This window comes from Wyeomyia smithii, chromosome 2 (genome assembly GCF_029784165.1).
Source record: "Wyeomyia smithii strain HCP4-BCI-WySm-NY-G18 chromosome 2, ASM2978416v1, whole genome shotgun sequence".
NCBI classification, from domain to species: domain Eukaryota; kingdom Metazoa; phylum Arthropoda; class Insecta; order Diptera; family Culicidae; genus Wyeomyia; species Wyeomyia smithii.
This window is the reverse complement of record NC_073695.1, coordinates 202,255,753-202,272,735: the sequence shown is the minus strand read 5'-3', so window position 1 is coordinate 202,272,735 and position 16,983 is coordinate 202,255,753. Positions and strand designations below refer to the sequence as shown.

The window sequence follows — 16,983 nt, the reverse complement described above, 5'->3', positions numbered from 1 at the left end:
TGAGAGGTAATCCTCAATAGACTGGTGAAATATACAGAAAGTGAGAACGGTCTATCAAGCAACCAGTTCGGTTTTCGGAAAGGTAGGTCCACGGTGGATGCAATTCTCTCTGTCACTAGAACGACTGAGGTTGCAATCCAACGTGAAACAAGGGGCATTCGTTGTTGCGCGATCGCCACGCTCGACGTGAAGAACGCGTTTAACATTGCCAGCTGGGACTCCATAGCCTTAGCGCTACAGAGCCTCAGAGTGCCGATGCCGTTGTACAAGATTCTGGGCAACTACTTTCAGAATCGAGTGCTAGTGTATAACACAAACGAGGGTCAGAAAAGCGTTCCGGTTACCGCAGGTGTACCGCAAGGTTCCATCCTGGGCCCGGTACTGTGGAACGCCATGTATGACGGCGTGTTAAAACTAGCACTCCCTCCAGGGGTGGTGATCGTGGGCTCCGCCGACGACATAACTCTTGAGGTCTATGGCGAGTCAATTAGAGAGGTAGAGTTGAAGGCCGCGCTATCAATACGCGTAGTGGAAGACTGGATGCACTCCAGGAAACTGGAGCTAGCGCACCATAAGACTGAAGTTATTGTTGTTAATAACAGAAAGTCGGAGCAGGAGGCATCGATTAGTGCTGGTGCATGCACTATCGCCTCAAAACGCTCGCTGAAGCTTCTGGGGGTTATGATCGACGACAAGCTCACGTTCGGGAGCCACGTCGATTATACCTGCAAAAAAGCTTCCATGGCTGTGGCAGCGCTATCTCGCATGATGGCAAACAGCTCGGCGGTCCATAGCAGCAGGCGCAAAGTCCTTGCTAGCGTGACCACGTCCATACTCAGGTATGGAGGACCAGTGTGGTCCAAGGTGTTGAGTACCTCGTGCCATCGAGGCAAACTCGAGAGTACGTACAGGCTAATGTGCCTAAGGGTCGCGTGCGCATACCGAACAGTGTCGTACGAGGCGGTTTGCGTCCTGGCTGGCATGATGCCCATCAGCATCATCGTCAAAGAGGATGTAGAGTGCTTCGACCAACGCGACACCAGGGGTATTCGCAACACCATACGGTCATCTTCAATGGCCAGGTGGTAGCGGGAGTGGTCCAACACTACAGAAGGTAGATGGACACACCGACTCATTCCAGAGTTAGCATGCTGGATTAGTAGGCGCCATGGGGAAGTAACCTTCCATCTGACACAGATCCTGTCAGGCCATGGCTGCTTTAGGCAGTACCTGCATAGGTTCGGGTACGCCGAGTCCCCTATGTGCCCCGCTTGTACGGGTGCGGAAGAAAGCGCGGAGCATGTGTTCTTCACATGCCCGCGATTCGAGCGGGTACGGTACGAAATGCTGGCAATAAGTGGGATGGACACTACGCCAGAGAACATCGTGCGTAGGATGTGCGAAAATAGGAAAATCTGGGATGCGGTCATCACGGCCGCATCACAGATCGTTAGTATTTTGCAGGGCACCAATCGACGGGAAACCATCGATGTGCCCCAGTTAGTTAATGGTTAACTAACTGGCCTGTATAGGCTGCTCTGCTACCCATAGAGGTAAGTGCGAAAAGCACGACGGGCCCTCTTCCCGAAGTAATGCCTAACGGCGGTCCCGGAGAGACCAAGGGCTTTAGCTGTTTAGCTTAAGGTTGCTCAGCATGGGTAAAAGCAGACACACGCTATAGCTAGCATTACACACGCAACAGCTCTAGCTATCGATACACATGGGTTGGTTAGCTATCATCCCTATTATCGCAAATGTCATAGCTATGCAGATGAATATACGCTATATGTGCACACTGCACACACACTAAATGAAGGTAGCTTTCCTAGTGGCGGTGCTGGCTCGTGCAGTTTCTGGCTGTTTTCACCCAACGATATCTGAATTGGATTACCGCTGGTGGGGTCCAACTCAGATCGAAAGGGAACCGAACTGAATGAAAAAATGCAGCTGCACTTCCGCCGCTACTGCCTGATACCACCGCTCTGGTTCTGCTGCAGCTAAGTTTCGCCACTGGAATCAGCCACCGCTGCTGATTATTCAGGACCGTTCTAGTGGCCTTCCACTTGTTAACTGATGACTGCTATGAGACGACGCAGGCTATTATATAGCCCAAAGCAAATTCCATCCGCGAGCAAAGGAGAAGCGAGCTTGTGATTGGTTGAATGTGCACGACTTTTAACACAACTTTTAACTAGTTTACTATCGAAAACATATTTAAACTATTATATGACAATCTAGCGCAATATTTTCCCTGTCAATCAAGCCATTGGTGTTTAGAATCTGTTCAGTGGTAATGATAAAAGAAGCATTTTAAAACGGTGTTGAAACACCTGTTGCAGCTACCGAAAGCGAGCTCGTTATTGGTTAAAAGCTGCGAGACTGTTTACAAAGTCAGATCGGTTGTATCCGTTAGTGTCGACTGTGCTTGTGAAGAGAGGTGTTGATTGGTTCCTCGGTATGATTTAGACAATCGATGTGGTTTATCAATTTTTCAATAGTGTATCTCGAACAATACATTATTTTTGTTACATAAATTCAACCGTAAAAGAATTTCTGATCGGTTGATACCAAAACCTCGAAATTCGGAAAAGAAATGACTGATATATAAGCACTTAAAACCTGACCACTTTTCCCTGGTTTTCCCTGGTTGAATTACTAGATATTCAAATTCAGGCGCCTAACTTCGATATAGACGTTAGTCCAACGTCAAAAAAAAGCCTTGGTGTTTGATTCCGATTCGGAACTTGGCCTTCTGTTTATTATACACAGATATCGCAGCCAACGGTTGGATGTACAGGACAATTGCGAGGCTAGCGCTACGATCCTATTGACACTAACAGTCTCTTCCGAGACGAGACACGAACCTACGACGACTGGCTTGTTAGGCCAGCATCGTATCTCGAGACCAACTGGAAGGCATAACTGATGTATAAACAAATATGCATTGACTATTCCATGAAGAGGAAATCAATCAATAGATTGATAATGTACCATGTCATAAATCGATGAAAACGATGGCAAATTCGAATTAATGTGACCGAGTTATGTTTGCAGAAAGTGTCACGAGTCAGAAGGACCTTTATTTTCTATTAATTTTATCTGTGGATGACAGTTCTTTTCGGATGTTTAGTATTATCAATAATGAGAGGTTATCGCTATAATCTATTATTTGGCGTTCGTTATAATTATATTACAGTACAGTTGAAGTTAAATGTTTTCTAAGATAAAATAAATTACATCTGCTAATAAATAGTTTTTCTAGAAACATACATGGCATGTAAATGACTATATCTAATAATCTACTTAAATATTCTTCTATAAATAAACTTGCACAAGCTAAACGGTCGCCCATGGTCTTGAAACTGTTTACTTTTCTCAATGGATACGTTGTATAACTCTCGTATAGATTCATTCTCTGGTCCCCACATTCTGCTAGGCTTGAAAGCGCTTCGAAGCTTCCGTCCCAGTCCGTTACGTTTCTGGTTACACACTGTGTAGATAGCCCACAATGGTAACTGGATTACAGCAAGCGTGTAAACGCACCATCCAATAACTGAAAATAAATTGTTAAATTATAGCTTGTATATTTCACTACATTCAACATCATACTATTGTACTCCGTAGGAACGTCTATCGGTTTGTGTGCCACAAAACTTCCGATTAAAATCACACTCACAACGAGCGGTGCGACTACCGCCCAACAGATTCTCCAGAACTTGCTTGTCTCCATTTTAAGCATAAACTGAATGTCCCGACAGATTCGATCCACTCCGTATATCCAACCGAAAGTGATCATCTCCATTAAGGCCAACGTAAGAGTAACATATTTAGCTCCATAATTATCAAAAACATCCAGCAAATCCAATCCACCTGGAGCCATGTAGATTGTACTCAAACAAAACCCAACCACACTGATCACGCTGGCAACTTTCCAGTTTGGCAACATCGGGCATTGGTCACGGATCGCTGTTATAATACTGGTGATCACTCCCAAATTACTTCCGATGCCGACGATGAACAGCATCATGAAGAACAATACCGAAAAAAGCTGTGGAAAGTATTCGAACTTGGCGATCGCATCCGGGTAGGCAATGAAAGTGAGACCCGGTCCTTGACGAACAACGTCCTGGATGTTCTCTTTGTGCGTTACATGTGCCAAGTTCCCCAGAACACCAAATACGATGCACCCAATGATAATAGAGGTGAAGGTGTCCAGCCAGGAAATGATCATAGCATCTCTGAAATATAAGAATAAGCGTTAAAGAAGTACAATATTTTTTAAAATTAAACAATTTTTACCGGTAAACGTTGTTCGAGAAATTATTGAATGACGAGTAAGCGATGATTCCACCGAAGCAGATAGATAATGAGAAGAAACATTGCGTCACGGCTTCCATCCAGACAGTCACCGTGAATAACTGATCCCATTTGGGAGTAAGAAAGTACTTGATTCCGTTGAACGAACCTTCAAGTGTGCAGGAGTGGATGAACAAAACCAAAATAATAACATAAGGAAACAGCGCCAGGAAATAGGAAGCCTTCCCGGTACTGCGAATCCCTTTGATTAAGATAACAGCTACAATCATCCAGGAGACGAACAGACACATCGTCAATTTGAAATCTGGAATTCCGATGCCCTGATCTAGCGGAGCTCGATGCATTACTGTCTTTCTGAAATTATATCGTTAAAAAATCTGAACCAAGCGTTTCAGTGTAAGAAACTTACGTAAAATAAAGTTCAGCGGAAACGTTCATACTACTAAGCGTGGGATCGGTGGCATTCAGGAATCCCCTGAAATCAGAGTTGATACACCGACTCCAAGAGGGATCGCATTTACTCCACGGAAGCACACTTCTAAAGGATGCAATCAAATATCGTAACGTGATTGCCAGAACAGGTGTGTAATAGGTCATGACAACGAACATTGCCAGCGATTGACCAACGCCAATACCTGAAGTAAAAACAGAAATTAATTTTTCTTCTAGTCGGGAACTTGACAATCACCTTTCATAATCGGAGCCAAATCGTAGACCTTAACGCAGCCTCGACTGCAGAACTGGCCCATCACCATCTCCAGGTAATAGATCGGACGACCAACGACGAACAGCACCACCAAATACGGAATGAGGAAAGCTCCACCTCCATTCTGCAGGGCCGTGTAAGGAAACTTCCAAATGTTACCAAATCCAACCGAATAGGCTATGCACGAGAGCATGAACTCGACGCCTTTACCCCACTTTTCCCTGGTGGGTGCCCCAGGGATGGCCACCGTGATGGCGATACCATTTACTTGCTGTGCAGCACAATCGAAACATGCAAACGAATTAGTTAAATTATCACTTTTCTCTTCTATCAGGGAAGATGAGCAATTGTGTTAATGAACTGCGACAGGTCAGAAGTGCGTTGTGAGGGAAGGAGAAAAGGTTTACCAGGTTACGGATCTATTTTCGTATTGTGTGTATTATTGGAGTGCACTGTGTCAGTAGCATTAGTTTAGCTTCAGGGGAAATTTATTGTCGCGCATTTCGACTAGAAGAGCGATTGAGAGGATAAATTCATTGCATGTACTTGATTAACCGACTCAAGTCAAAATAGCAACATTCATCACCGTGTGTCGGTAACAAAACAAAAGGCAACCTGTTTTGACTCTTGGCACTGGTCCAAAAACCAGTTGGAAGCCAAGTGGGGAATTGAGCCTTTAAGCGCTCGGTGATTGATTCTCTAAAAAAGGGGATTACCCGGTGCGGGCGCCTTCAGGACTTTTTGTCGTGTTTTTGGAGATCAGTTTGGTATTTCCATTGTTGAACAGGCCTTGTAGTGAAAGTTTGATTACCTGTATCCGTCAACGCACAACCCAGTTAGTTTAATAATACTATCAATGGTAACGGTGATATATTATTGAAAATAACTTTTGAACATAGTGAAAAAATCAGAATACCGTATCAAATTTACCCAATTAGTAGGCACACGTGATCTGCTTCTAAAACTTTTGTTTGTGTTTGTAGTAATTTCTAGATAGAAAACAACATTTATAGCCTGCTTTTAAATTTATAGGTAGGTAACTGTTGCTAACGTTCCGGCCTTCAAACTTAATTATATTACCCATCAGCAATTATATTAATCTGGTTCATATTCTGATTCATACTTTCGCTGTGGAAAGTTGGGAAAGGTACTCTCACATTTAATTTATTCTTGTTTCAAAATTACACTTTTTCGAATTCATAAATTAAATTAAATTCTAGAGCTCATATTCTCGTTTCTAGTGCTAATTTCACTAACGTTTAGGGCTTCTTTATTGAAATCGACGAATTATTAAATAAATAAATTCTGAAATGAATGTTCCTTAGAAAAAAAAACATTTTCAAAAGATTTCAGATCACAAAAGCGTTATATTTTTTCAAATTTTGAATTTTTATCATCCTTTCCGTGCGTTTTTTATTGTTTCAAAATAGTCTTTTAAATTTTTTTACTAAATGTTAAAGTATTTTTTTAGATTTTGCACATTAAACTAATTTTTTCTGTTTGTCAGCATCTGAAATTGACCATTTCAAGTTTATTAAAGCTGGCCCTATTTTTGAGTTTATGTTTATTCTCAGTATCCAAGAGTTCATTTTTAGCATCTGGCAAAATACTTATTAATCTGTTCTGTTCAAATCCAACAATGCAAGAATTTTGATAGAATTCAATGGTTTTTTGAATGCTCCTACAAACACAGTTTTAGACATTTGTAGCGTCTTGATCAATTGTAACGAGCTTTTATTGTTAACCGTGTGTTAACGGGAATTTCTCATTTAGTTCTCCAACCAATGTAAAAAAATTCAAGTTATTTAAGGTGAATTTCCTTCCTTAAGAATCGTATGACTGAGAACACACTTCTCATTTTTCAAAGAATTATTAGGTCCAGTTTATATGTCATCTGAATGCTGCATCTTAACGATTTTAAACCAAGTGAAAATTAAACTAATTAAATATACTTCTAATTTGATAAACTATTCTGATTTCTGATGTCATAGTTGTGATCCACAAGCAATTTGTAACCCACGTTGCCAATAATCCGGGTTTAAGGTTATTTCTAAGATTTTTATGTATTTCCAGTTGAATGTAACTTTGCTTTCATTGATTGGGATAAAACGTTTAAAAAATTAGAATCATTTTTTATAATTCACTACTCATTCAGCCTAAATTTTAAAATGGCGTCTTTGAACTATTCCGGCTCCAGAAACCGGCAGTCGCCATTTTGAAATTCAATATTGCGTCTGGAATCTATTTTAGACCTCTGAGCATCTTCTCGATTTCGAAAATACCCTTTCTAATATAATATTAAGTCAGTCTGGGATCGACTTCCGATCTCTGTACATCATTGCGGTTTTAAATACTAATACACGTTACGATTTCAGATTATTGACGTAGCTCTACGTCAAAATTACCAATCAGTTTTCAAATTTCAGTTTTATGGCAATTTTTTGTTTCCAACTCGCGGATAACATCATTGCTTAGTTAAAATAATTCAAATAAAGTTAAGATTTTCAAAAGCATGTTTTCTTACAGTACATCAAACTCAGGTGAATGGTAAATTGTATGTGAAAATTTGATCTTATAAGTTATTACTTTTACTGTTAAGTAGTGATGTAATAAAGGAAAGCAACGCGCCTCAAGTTCTCGCTTTTTGTTAATAGATGGAGCTAGCAGTGAATGATGATCAATTCCGCTTCGACACGTTAGTAATTTTATTATGGTATATCATATAGAGATGGTCGGGTTCGGGTCGGGTTTGGGGTTTCAACCGAAAAAAAATTCTTGTTCGGGTCGGGTACGGGTTTTAAAATATTTAAACCTGACTATCTCTAGTATCATATACTTTTAGTTGTGTGAAAATATGTTATTTTAAGCCAAATCATTGTTATTTACGACCAGTATCAGTTTCGTCATTTCATTTATATAAAATAACGACTAAAGCGCATCGAGGGTAACACGAAATTCACGAAAATGCTACTATAAATAAAACGACGACGTGCCGTGATTGGTTCCATCGCTTCGAAGAAGGTCATTTCAGTGTTAACAGCTATCCGCGTGAAGGAGCCCCGGTAACCTTCGCAGACGGTGAATTGAGAGATTTATGCCAAACGCAGAAACATCTTGACTCGGTATTGGTCGAGTAACTCCCAAACGATTGGATGTGTTGGCAAAGGTTAAAAAACAAGGGATTCGAGTTCATTTTAATTCAAAGCCGAGGCTTATTGAGCGACGATTTTTTTCGCATGTGCACAACTGCTCTAACTGTTAAACAGGAAAAATTTTTTCTCATAGCATTGCGACGGGTGATCAAGAATGGAATCATTACAGTAACCTAAAAAAAAGAAAGTCATAAGGACTGCGCGGTCACGCTTCAGCTCGACCGAATATACACGCAGTCAGGCCCGGACTTAAAGGGAGTGGGGGACGGTGGCAAACGCCCCGGGCCTTCCGACTCCAGCCCCCCTCCCTGGTCCGTGAAGTCATTTCACTATTTGGAATTTTATCACCTCTAAAAAATGTTTTATGAGAAGAGGGCCCCACTGCGAAGGTAATTTTTGAGACCAGGCCGGTTTTATTTATTATGAGCTGTTGAAACCAAACGAAACCATCACTGGGAAACGGTATCGACGTGTAATTATGCGAATAAGTCTAACTCTGCGGGAAAAATGGTCACACTAAAAGAAGAGGGAGAAAAGGCACATAAAAGTGATTCTACTGCATGACAACGCTCGACCGCATATAGCCAACGTTGATTAACTCACATAGAAGTACTCAAACATGAATTTTCACCCGCCATATTTTTACAAGGTGTTCAATAAGTTAGAAATACACTTCAAAAAACCCAAATTAATCCACCTAGCGGTCACACTCAGCCTTTCTCTTTCAAACTTATTATTTATAAAAATAGATTCACAGGAATGCTTAAATCCAATAAAGGATTATTCACTCATTGAGTTATAAAATATTGATGTTCTAATTGAAGTATAAGATATGAAATTTGACGTAATTTTAGTGCTTAAGAAATAGCGAAATATTAGAAATGACTCTTAATTTAAAACAATTTCAATTTAATCACGAGCGATACCGGGAACGTTCAAATGGTACGATACCACATTTAAATCATGTTGAGGCCATATATATTGATCAAAGCAGCTATAGTGTTGAATAGTCTTTGAATTTCTTTTCTTTACAAAACTTTTGAACAGTATATCAAATTTTTATGAAGTTTGTTATTTGTAAGTTTGAGGGATGACTCGTTTGTATGACACTAGTTCTGTTCAAATAAGTCGTGTAATACTTAAGATAATAGACTTTCGTTGTTTTACAAATTAAAACATAACGGTTTCTTAAGTTTGATTACAATCAAATGAAAAAGGTAACGTATGGAGGAGCCAAACTTTGAAACCACGTGTTCAATCATAGTTCATCAGTTAACCCTTAACTATCCCGTTCATTCGATATCAATATTGTTCAAATCTGGTGTGTAGTTTCAAAGATAATGAAGTTTAGTGATTTTCACATTTCGATACATTACAGACGAAGTTACAGTCCGATTACAGCAAAATTCAATAGGGTGTTATGAGGCAGCTAGACCTTTCATTTGACACTAATTTTGTGGAAATCGGTTCAACCATCTCTGAGAAAATGAGTGAGACCAAGTAGTCTTCGGAATATGTTTCTTTTCATAGCTGGATTTCACATTTTTAAACATAACAGGAAAAGTAATAATCCGTTTGCAAAAAAAAAAATCAACAGGGTCTTATGGAGGCAACATGACCTTCCATATGACACTGATTTTAGGAAAATCGGTCCAGCCATCTCTGAGAAACATGAGTGAGATTAAATTCAAAAGTTAAGGTTTTTAGGTAGCCCGTTCATTTGAAACCAATTTTGTTCAAATCGGTTGTGTAGTTTCTGAGATATTGATGTTTCGTGATTTTTACATTTTGATACATAATTTCTAAACTAGAAATCAGATTACAATAAAATTCACTAGGGTCTTATAGGGCAACTAGACCTTTCATTTAAAATTAATTTCATTGAAATCAGCTCAGCCATCTCTGAGAAAATCGAGTGAGATTGGGAGAGCGTTACACACACACACACACACACACACACACACACACACACACACACAATAGGCAATAGGAGAAAGGCAAAAAGTTAAATGATAGAAATGACTTTCTATTTCAACTTCAATCCTGAGCAAGGCCGCAAACATTAAAATAGTACAATATCAAAAACAAAATATTTTGATCGTAGCTATAGTTTTAAACAGTCTGCGGGTTACGTTTCTTTCTATAACTTTCAAACCACTCACAGCTTCATAGCTAAAAGTTCGATTACGATGAAATTCAATAGCTACCTAAGCGTCAAATAGACCCTTCATTTGACACCAAGATAGAAAGAATCGGTCAGACCATCTCTGAGAAAAGTGAGTGCGAAAAAAAGGTGCACATACACACGTACACACCCACACACAAATATATACACCTATACATGCATATATGCAGAAAATGCTCGATTCGTCGAACTGAGTCGAGTAGTATATGACATTCGGCACTTTGGATCACTTTTTTACCTTTTAATTGGCCAGTTTAATCGTTAGGAGAAAGTCACTATGTTTACTTTTATTATGTAATTCCACATTTTTATAAACAACGGACTAAGTTACAATCCGATTACAATGAAATTCAATAGCAGCCTATGGGGCAACTAGACCTTTCATTTGACACTTTGTTTGTGAAAATCGATTCAGCCATCTCTGAAAAAAATGAGTGAGTTTAAGCATCCTCAGGATAACTTTTCTGTACATCATTTTTGAACCATATGTTCAATCATAACGAAATTTAAAAGTTAAGGGTTCTGGAGACAGCCCGATCATTTGAAACCAGTTTTATTGGAATCGGTTGTGTGGTTTCTGAGATATTGATGTTTCGTGATTTTTACATTTTGATACATAACCTCTAAACTAAAAGAAAAAAAAAAGTTTCACACACACACAGTCACACACACACATACACACATACACACATACATACATACATACAGAAAATGCTCAGTTCGTCGAAAGGGGTCGAGTGGTATATGACATTCGGCCATTGGGAGCATTTATTTTTCAGTGTAGGACTTGATATATGACTTTTCCCAAGTTTTTTTATGAAAATTCAGCCAATTTCCTAAAAGCCACTCATAGAAAACTCTCCTTGCAGAGTTTACAGTTTTTGAATTACATTCATTGACAAAATATCGGCGAAAAATGTTTTGCCCTTTTCAGGAAACAGCCTAGACCAATTTTGGAAAAAAAGCATGCAAAGATGCTTAATTAGGCACGCAAAAGTTCAAGTCTTACGCAGTCACTCTACTCTAATAACGCACAAAAACTGTGTGGGAAGCATAACGCATCAGCTGCACAAGGAATACATAGACATGATTCAAATCCAAATGTGTATCATTTGTACACGGCAAGGCGAATCGTTCTGCGTCGTTATTCATGTCCACTATAACTAGAGCCTCACACTGCTGAGCAAAGTGACGCACTTGCTTGATCGCACTTGCAAATCGTGTGTATATGTGGAGCTCGCAAAAAACACCGCTGTGAAATCTGAAATATTTCTCCAGCAAACTGGTGTGATCTTTTTCACATGAAAGGGAAATACACTCAAACACAACAGAGATCACTGCAGAACGTGCTTCTACTGTGAGAGAAACATAAAGGTAGGAAAGTAGAGAACGGTGTTTACTATGCATCTCAAAACTGAAAAAAAATCCAGCCGAATGTGAAAATTTCTCACATATGATCTGTAACGGAAACATGAATCCTGCCTTGCGGTATCCAACATCTGAATTAGTTGAGTCATTTGTTTTAATAAACATACGTAAAAATCCTGATAAATATATCGAAACGTAAGTTATTGTGTTTCGTCCAAGCCACATTCCGCTTCTTTTGCATCGGTACCAACATAAACAGTAAGTCGATAAATCTACAGTCCGCTACAGTCGACAAACAAATAAACAGTAACATCATAGTTAAATGCAAAATTTTATGAACATGTGCAATGTCTTCTTTTAATATTATTGATTCAATGATGTTTCTGAATGATCTGGTTCTTGAAAATGAATCGATCAGGTAATAAACTTAAGAGTACCTCAATTATCAGCAACCAATGCTGGTTACACTGCATCAACGAAAGCAGGCTCCTGAAAAACGTTACCAATACCACTACAAAACATTATGATGATACCAACACCCTTGAAATCGTTCTAAACGAAGTGGTTCGGAGCTGTCAAATACATTCAAAACACACTAGAGCATCAAATGCGTTATGCCCAGCGCACATGCGTTGTACTGGTTCCAAACTAGATCGGAAAAGGCTCTGAAAAAGCTCATAAATGATCTGGTTACTCACACTCTAGTTTTTGCGTGGGTAATATCTTCACACCTTAAGGCGATTTGGTGCAAAATGCGTCCTATATATAAGGCTTAAACTGACACTAATACCAATAAAAAAATGCACTTGGTGAGCACCCATACAAAGATGAAAAGTTGTACTCGAACTTATTGAGGGTAGATAAAATTTGAAAATCAACTTCCCGATTTAAACTCTCGAAGTTTTTAATACTCATTTGAAAAAATTTAGACATCGTGGTTTTTAGTGATCCGTTTCACGAATTCTGACCCAGACACGCAGAAGTGGCTAAGGGACACCAAAATTCACAGGAATGGTTGAATAGCTTTAATCTTTCTTTTTTTTTCGATTTTAGCTTTTGGAGTGAATCTGTGTTGCGCAGTGTAATCTTTAACACCGACGGTTCTCAAATAAATAAAGCCAACAGGCCCAGTGATGCCGGGCCAGGAATAAACTAATATATTTTTATGAGGCACTAGCCAACTGTTTTCTTAGCTGTAATTACGATGAAAATGCAATCAAAGAATGTGCATACGTTTGTCTAATTACTGTGGCTTTCTGTGGCATCTTATCAAAAGCCTTAAATACGGAACTTGATGAGTGGGAGAGGATTGTCATATGAGAAAATTGGAATGCTGTATCTGGCTTACGGCAATGTATGAAACCTATAATAAAATATAAAATATATAGGGTATCGAACGTCTTCGACAGCGGTTTTCTTCGGCCAATTTTTTAAGAAAATTGCTGCAGAAAACCTGAAGAAGAAAACCGCTGACGAAGACGTTCGATACCCTACCTAATATAAACACAACAATATCGAACGCTTGCCTGGAAGGCTAATAGCGGTCTCGATTAACTAGATTAGTCGATATTGTTTTTGGCACATTTTGCATGTTGTAGGATAAGTACAACGATACATCGTGCCCAGTGCTGAGTCGAGCTAGGCAAACTCGGTGGCGAGAGGTGCTACTTCTGCAGACTTGAGAAAGAAACCTCGGAACACCTACTCTACGAATTTCAAGTATAAATACAACGCAGACTGCGTTTCCTCGGAAATGGATTCCTAAGTCCTTTCGACACGTATGGAACAAAAGCCCTTTTCAGATATTATACTTCAGTGTTGTGCTTGACAGTCCCTCTACAATTATGGGTCAGTCAACGTGTTGCCTAAATGTTGAAAAATGAATATAAAATCGGAAAAGTTACCAACTACGAATGTTTAACTGTCTATTTCTGTGTTCTGATGTATTCTTTCGATCGGCAATTAGTTTCACTGCAGCTGATGTGTGTAAATCGGTTAGGAAGAAAAATATCACTTACATAGCAAAAGACACAATTATGGGTCACTTTTGGCCTTCAAAGTCATTTAGCTTATAAAACCATCAAAATCCATGACAAAAATTATTTTATTGTTGTAATAGCTTGTAAAATAAGTTATTTTATTGAGTCGTGATGCATGATCATGCAAAAGTAATAAAAATAGCCAAAATATGGACTGACCCACAATTGTGCACCGCAAAATGTAACATTACTACAATTCTGAATCACTTCATCTATTGCACTGAGCAGAATTATTGTTTTTAGTAACATTTTCCGCATTAAATCATTTCAATCGTATGAATAGGTTTACAATTGAGTTATAAAAAATACCACTGCCAATAAAAATTGTTCAGTTTCGTGAGAATAGACGTATTTGCGTAAAAGTGACCCATAATTGTAGCTGACCCATGATTGTGGAGGCACTGTATGTGCAAATCAAATAAGACATCAACTCAATGATAGTTATGCATAGTTAAAGCACCTAGAGTAAGGCGGAGCATACCACAAAAGATCTAGTAGCAGTCGTCGCAGTGGTTTAGTCTTCTACAGGAAAAATAAGTAAACAGTGGTATACGAAACAGTGGTGTTTCTAATTAGACATTTGAGACTGGAACTTTAGGGAGATTTTGCTTATGTGTGAAAAAAGGGAACCGAAATAAACCTGAAGTTTTGTTTTCAGTTTCTGATTATTTGCTCTCAATTAATTTTAACTCATTGGTTTGATAACGTTAATCCAATTCAAGGGCTTTTCATTTGTATTTTTCTGATATTTATGTCATACCCCAGGTACATATATTTTTATCCATTCCAAGAAACTGAGAGTTTTGTTGCGGGCAACTTGCGTTCCGGCAGTTTTTGATCACGCTCTTCATTACTTTCGCTTAACTATCATGTTATATCACAAGGAAGGATTCTGTATAATTTTTCCAATGATAAAATTTGTTGTTGTGGTGAGTTCCATCGATTCACCATACGCGCCGATTATTTCTAAGGCATATACTCCCGAATGCTAAACAGGTTCACAAAAATGGAACAGAGGACTGACCACTCAAGTTCACCCCCGAGCATGATTAACGGAACATTCACACTACCTCCTTCGACAGCAGCGTAATTTCCGATGACGAGCAACGAGTAAATTCATAAAATTGCTCTACCGCCATGAATTGGTGCTATTTCAATATCGGTATTCCGAGTTCCAAAAATACCTATTCCCAGAGCAAATTAGGATGTCGTACGTCTCGGTTGCGTCACCCTGCACAGCACAAATCCATACACAGGCGGAACTTGGCGCATTCCACGTTTTCGGAAGGGTTATGTGTGAATTTAATTGAATAAATTTTTGGCCAACACCCAGAACTGGTCACAGCTGGTAAACCGTAGAATATCCATCAGCACTACCCGGAATCAACTGGACAGATTGAGATGTTAGGTCATGCGCTAGCCCTAGCAAATATTAAAGTCAAGCAGCCGAAATGCAAAACCCCTCTTGTAGCTGTAGATCACAAACCATTGATTTCAAATCTCGCATTATCCTCACAAAAAACCGAAACAATGATGGGTATTTGTTTCGAAGGTTCAGTTTCCAAAAAAAATTAGATTGATTTTCGATGATTCGATGATAACAACGTATTATGTAAAACCACTCAGCCGCGTACACTAAGACCGTTGGCGATGCATTTACTGTTTGTACTGCAGAAATCCCTTCGAGGATTATTTTCCATAGCGCCAATTCGTTGGCTCGTCATAGCACTAATTATCAAATCGGTTATCAGCCCAGATTGCAAAAATTAGCACTTCATGTTGATTTTCCTTCTCTTGATCACACGTAAGGCATTTTAGTTGCACGGGAAAAAAAAAGTTTATTATCGCCTCGACTAAGTACCGGCTGATTCTGTAGCGAATGTACAACTGATCGGTGACCGATCGTGTGGACATGTAGAATTCGATCTTGATTCGAAACGGATCGGCCCACTGTGTTGTTCACAGGGAATTCGCTGCTACCTGCTGGCAGTTGTGGGTGGTCCACGGTGCATGCGCAAATCGGCAGCGCAACTGCAACGTTCGGGTTAATACAATGTTTGGGAAATTTTAACAAATTTATGGCAGCTCAGTCGATGCATCTCAACCATCTTTATCACGGACGTAAGACACAATAAGAAGTTTAAAAATAAAGTTCTAGTTTCGCTTCTACGCCACTTCACTGCGTTCTCTTGTACTCGGTGAAGGATTAAACGAACGCAGATTCATTGTTTTCTAGCGCGGGATTTGTTTACAAGTCGAATGTTATTCCTGTGCGAGTGCCATTGAACCTGTGGATTGAGGATGACTAGAGAGTACAACAATATACCGAAGCTTGACGAATGAGTCTAGCAGATGTTTGATCGTATTTCAACCAGGCTTTTAAATACTCCTTTCAGCTCAAAGTGTGGATATAAAATATTGCTCTAAATACCAGTAGGTACGCAGCCCTATGCCATGCAACTCGTTCAACCGATAGTTTTACTTGAACCGACACAGTTCATTTTATTAAGTGGCATTACCATAATTTAATTGGAATAATGTAACGATATAGATATGATCATGCACACACAATGTAAGAGATAATAATGAATTATAAAATACAATAGAAGTTTTGGGACATGTGAAAATATCTCGGTTGACTACCTTTCTTAGCTGAAATTTTCAATTTGTTTATGTGAAATATGCAAAAAAAGAATAAAGATGAAAGTTTATTTATGAGAGTGGGTGTTCGGGATAATAAATAAATGATTACAAGAGAAAAACAAATGGGTATCATCAATAAAAAAATGTTTGTATGCATGCCAATAACGTATAATCTATCTAAACATATAAAAATGCAGCTATGTCCGTCTGTTCCATATAGGCTTGGAAACTACTGAACCGATCGGCGTGAAATTTTGTATATAGGGGTTTTAAGGGCCGAGAAAGGTGACTAAGATAGTAAGGGAGGGGTCCCATACAAATGAAACACAAATTCATGCACATCTCGAAAACTAACCAAGCAAATGGAACCAAATTTAGCAGGTGGATGTTTCTAGGAGTAACAAAAGTATCCATAATGGTTTGATACCCCTCCCTCTTCTGGAAGGGTGGGGTCCCATACAAATGAAACATAAATTTCTACACATCTCGAAAACTAACCAAGCAAATGAAATCAAATTTGGCAGGTGGATGTTTTTAGGGGTAACAAATATATCCATAATGGTTTGACACCCC

At 39.2% G+C, this 16,983-nt stretch overlaps 1 protein-coding gene across 4 annotated transcripts; it reads right to left on the bottom strand.

Annotated features, from left to right (window-relative positions):
- Nucleotides 1-3,244: 3,244 nt before the first annotated feature.
- LOC129722371 (sodium-dependent nutrient amino acid transporter 1-like) lies at nucleotides 3,245-15,744 on the bottom strand. Of its 4 annotated transcripts, none has more exons than XM_055675764.1 (6): nucleotides 15,402-15,744; nucleotides 5,006-5,294; nucleotides 4,727-4,952; nucleotides 4,300-4,671; nucleotides 3,610-4,238; nucleotides 3,245-3,553 (listed from the first exon to the last, which is right to left on the bottom strand). In XM_055675764.1, exons 1-6 carry the CDS (start codon nucleotides 15,489-15,491, stop codon nucleotides 3,300-3,302), a joined length of 1,860 nt encoding a protein of 619 aa, XP_055531739.1. In that variant the 5' UTR covers nucleotides 15,492-15,744; the 3' UTR covers nucleotides 3,245-3,299. The 4 variants fall into 4 exon arrangements, with proteins under 4 accessions (XP_055531739.1, XP_055531740.1, XP_055531742.1 ...); XM_055675765.1 differs by having other exon boundaries at nucleotides 14,838-15,743; XM_055675767.1 differs by having other exon boundaries at nucleotides 15,254-15,742.
- Between the last annotated feature and the right edge of the window lie 1,239 nt (nucleotides 15,745-16,983).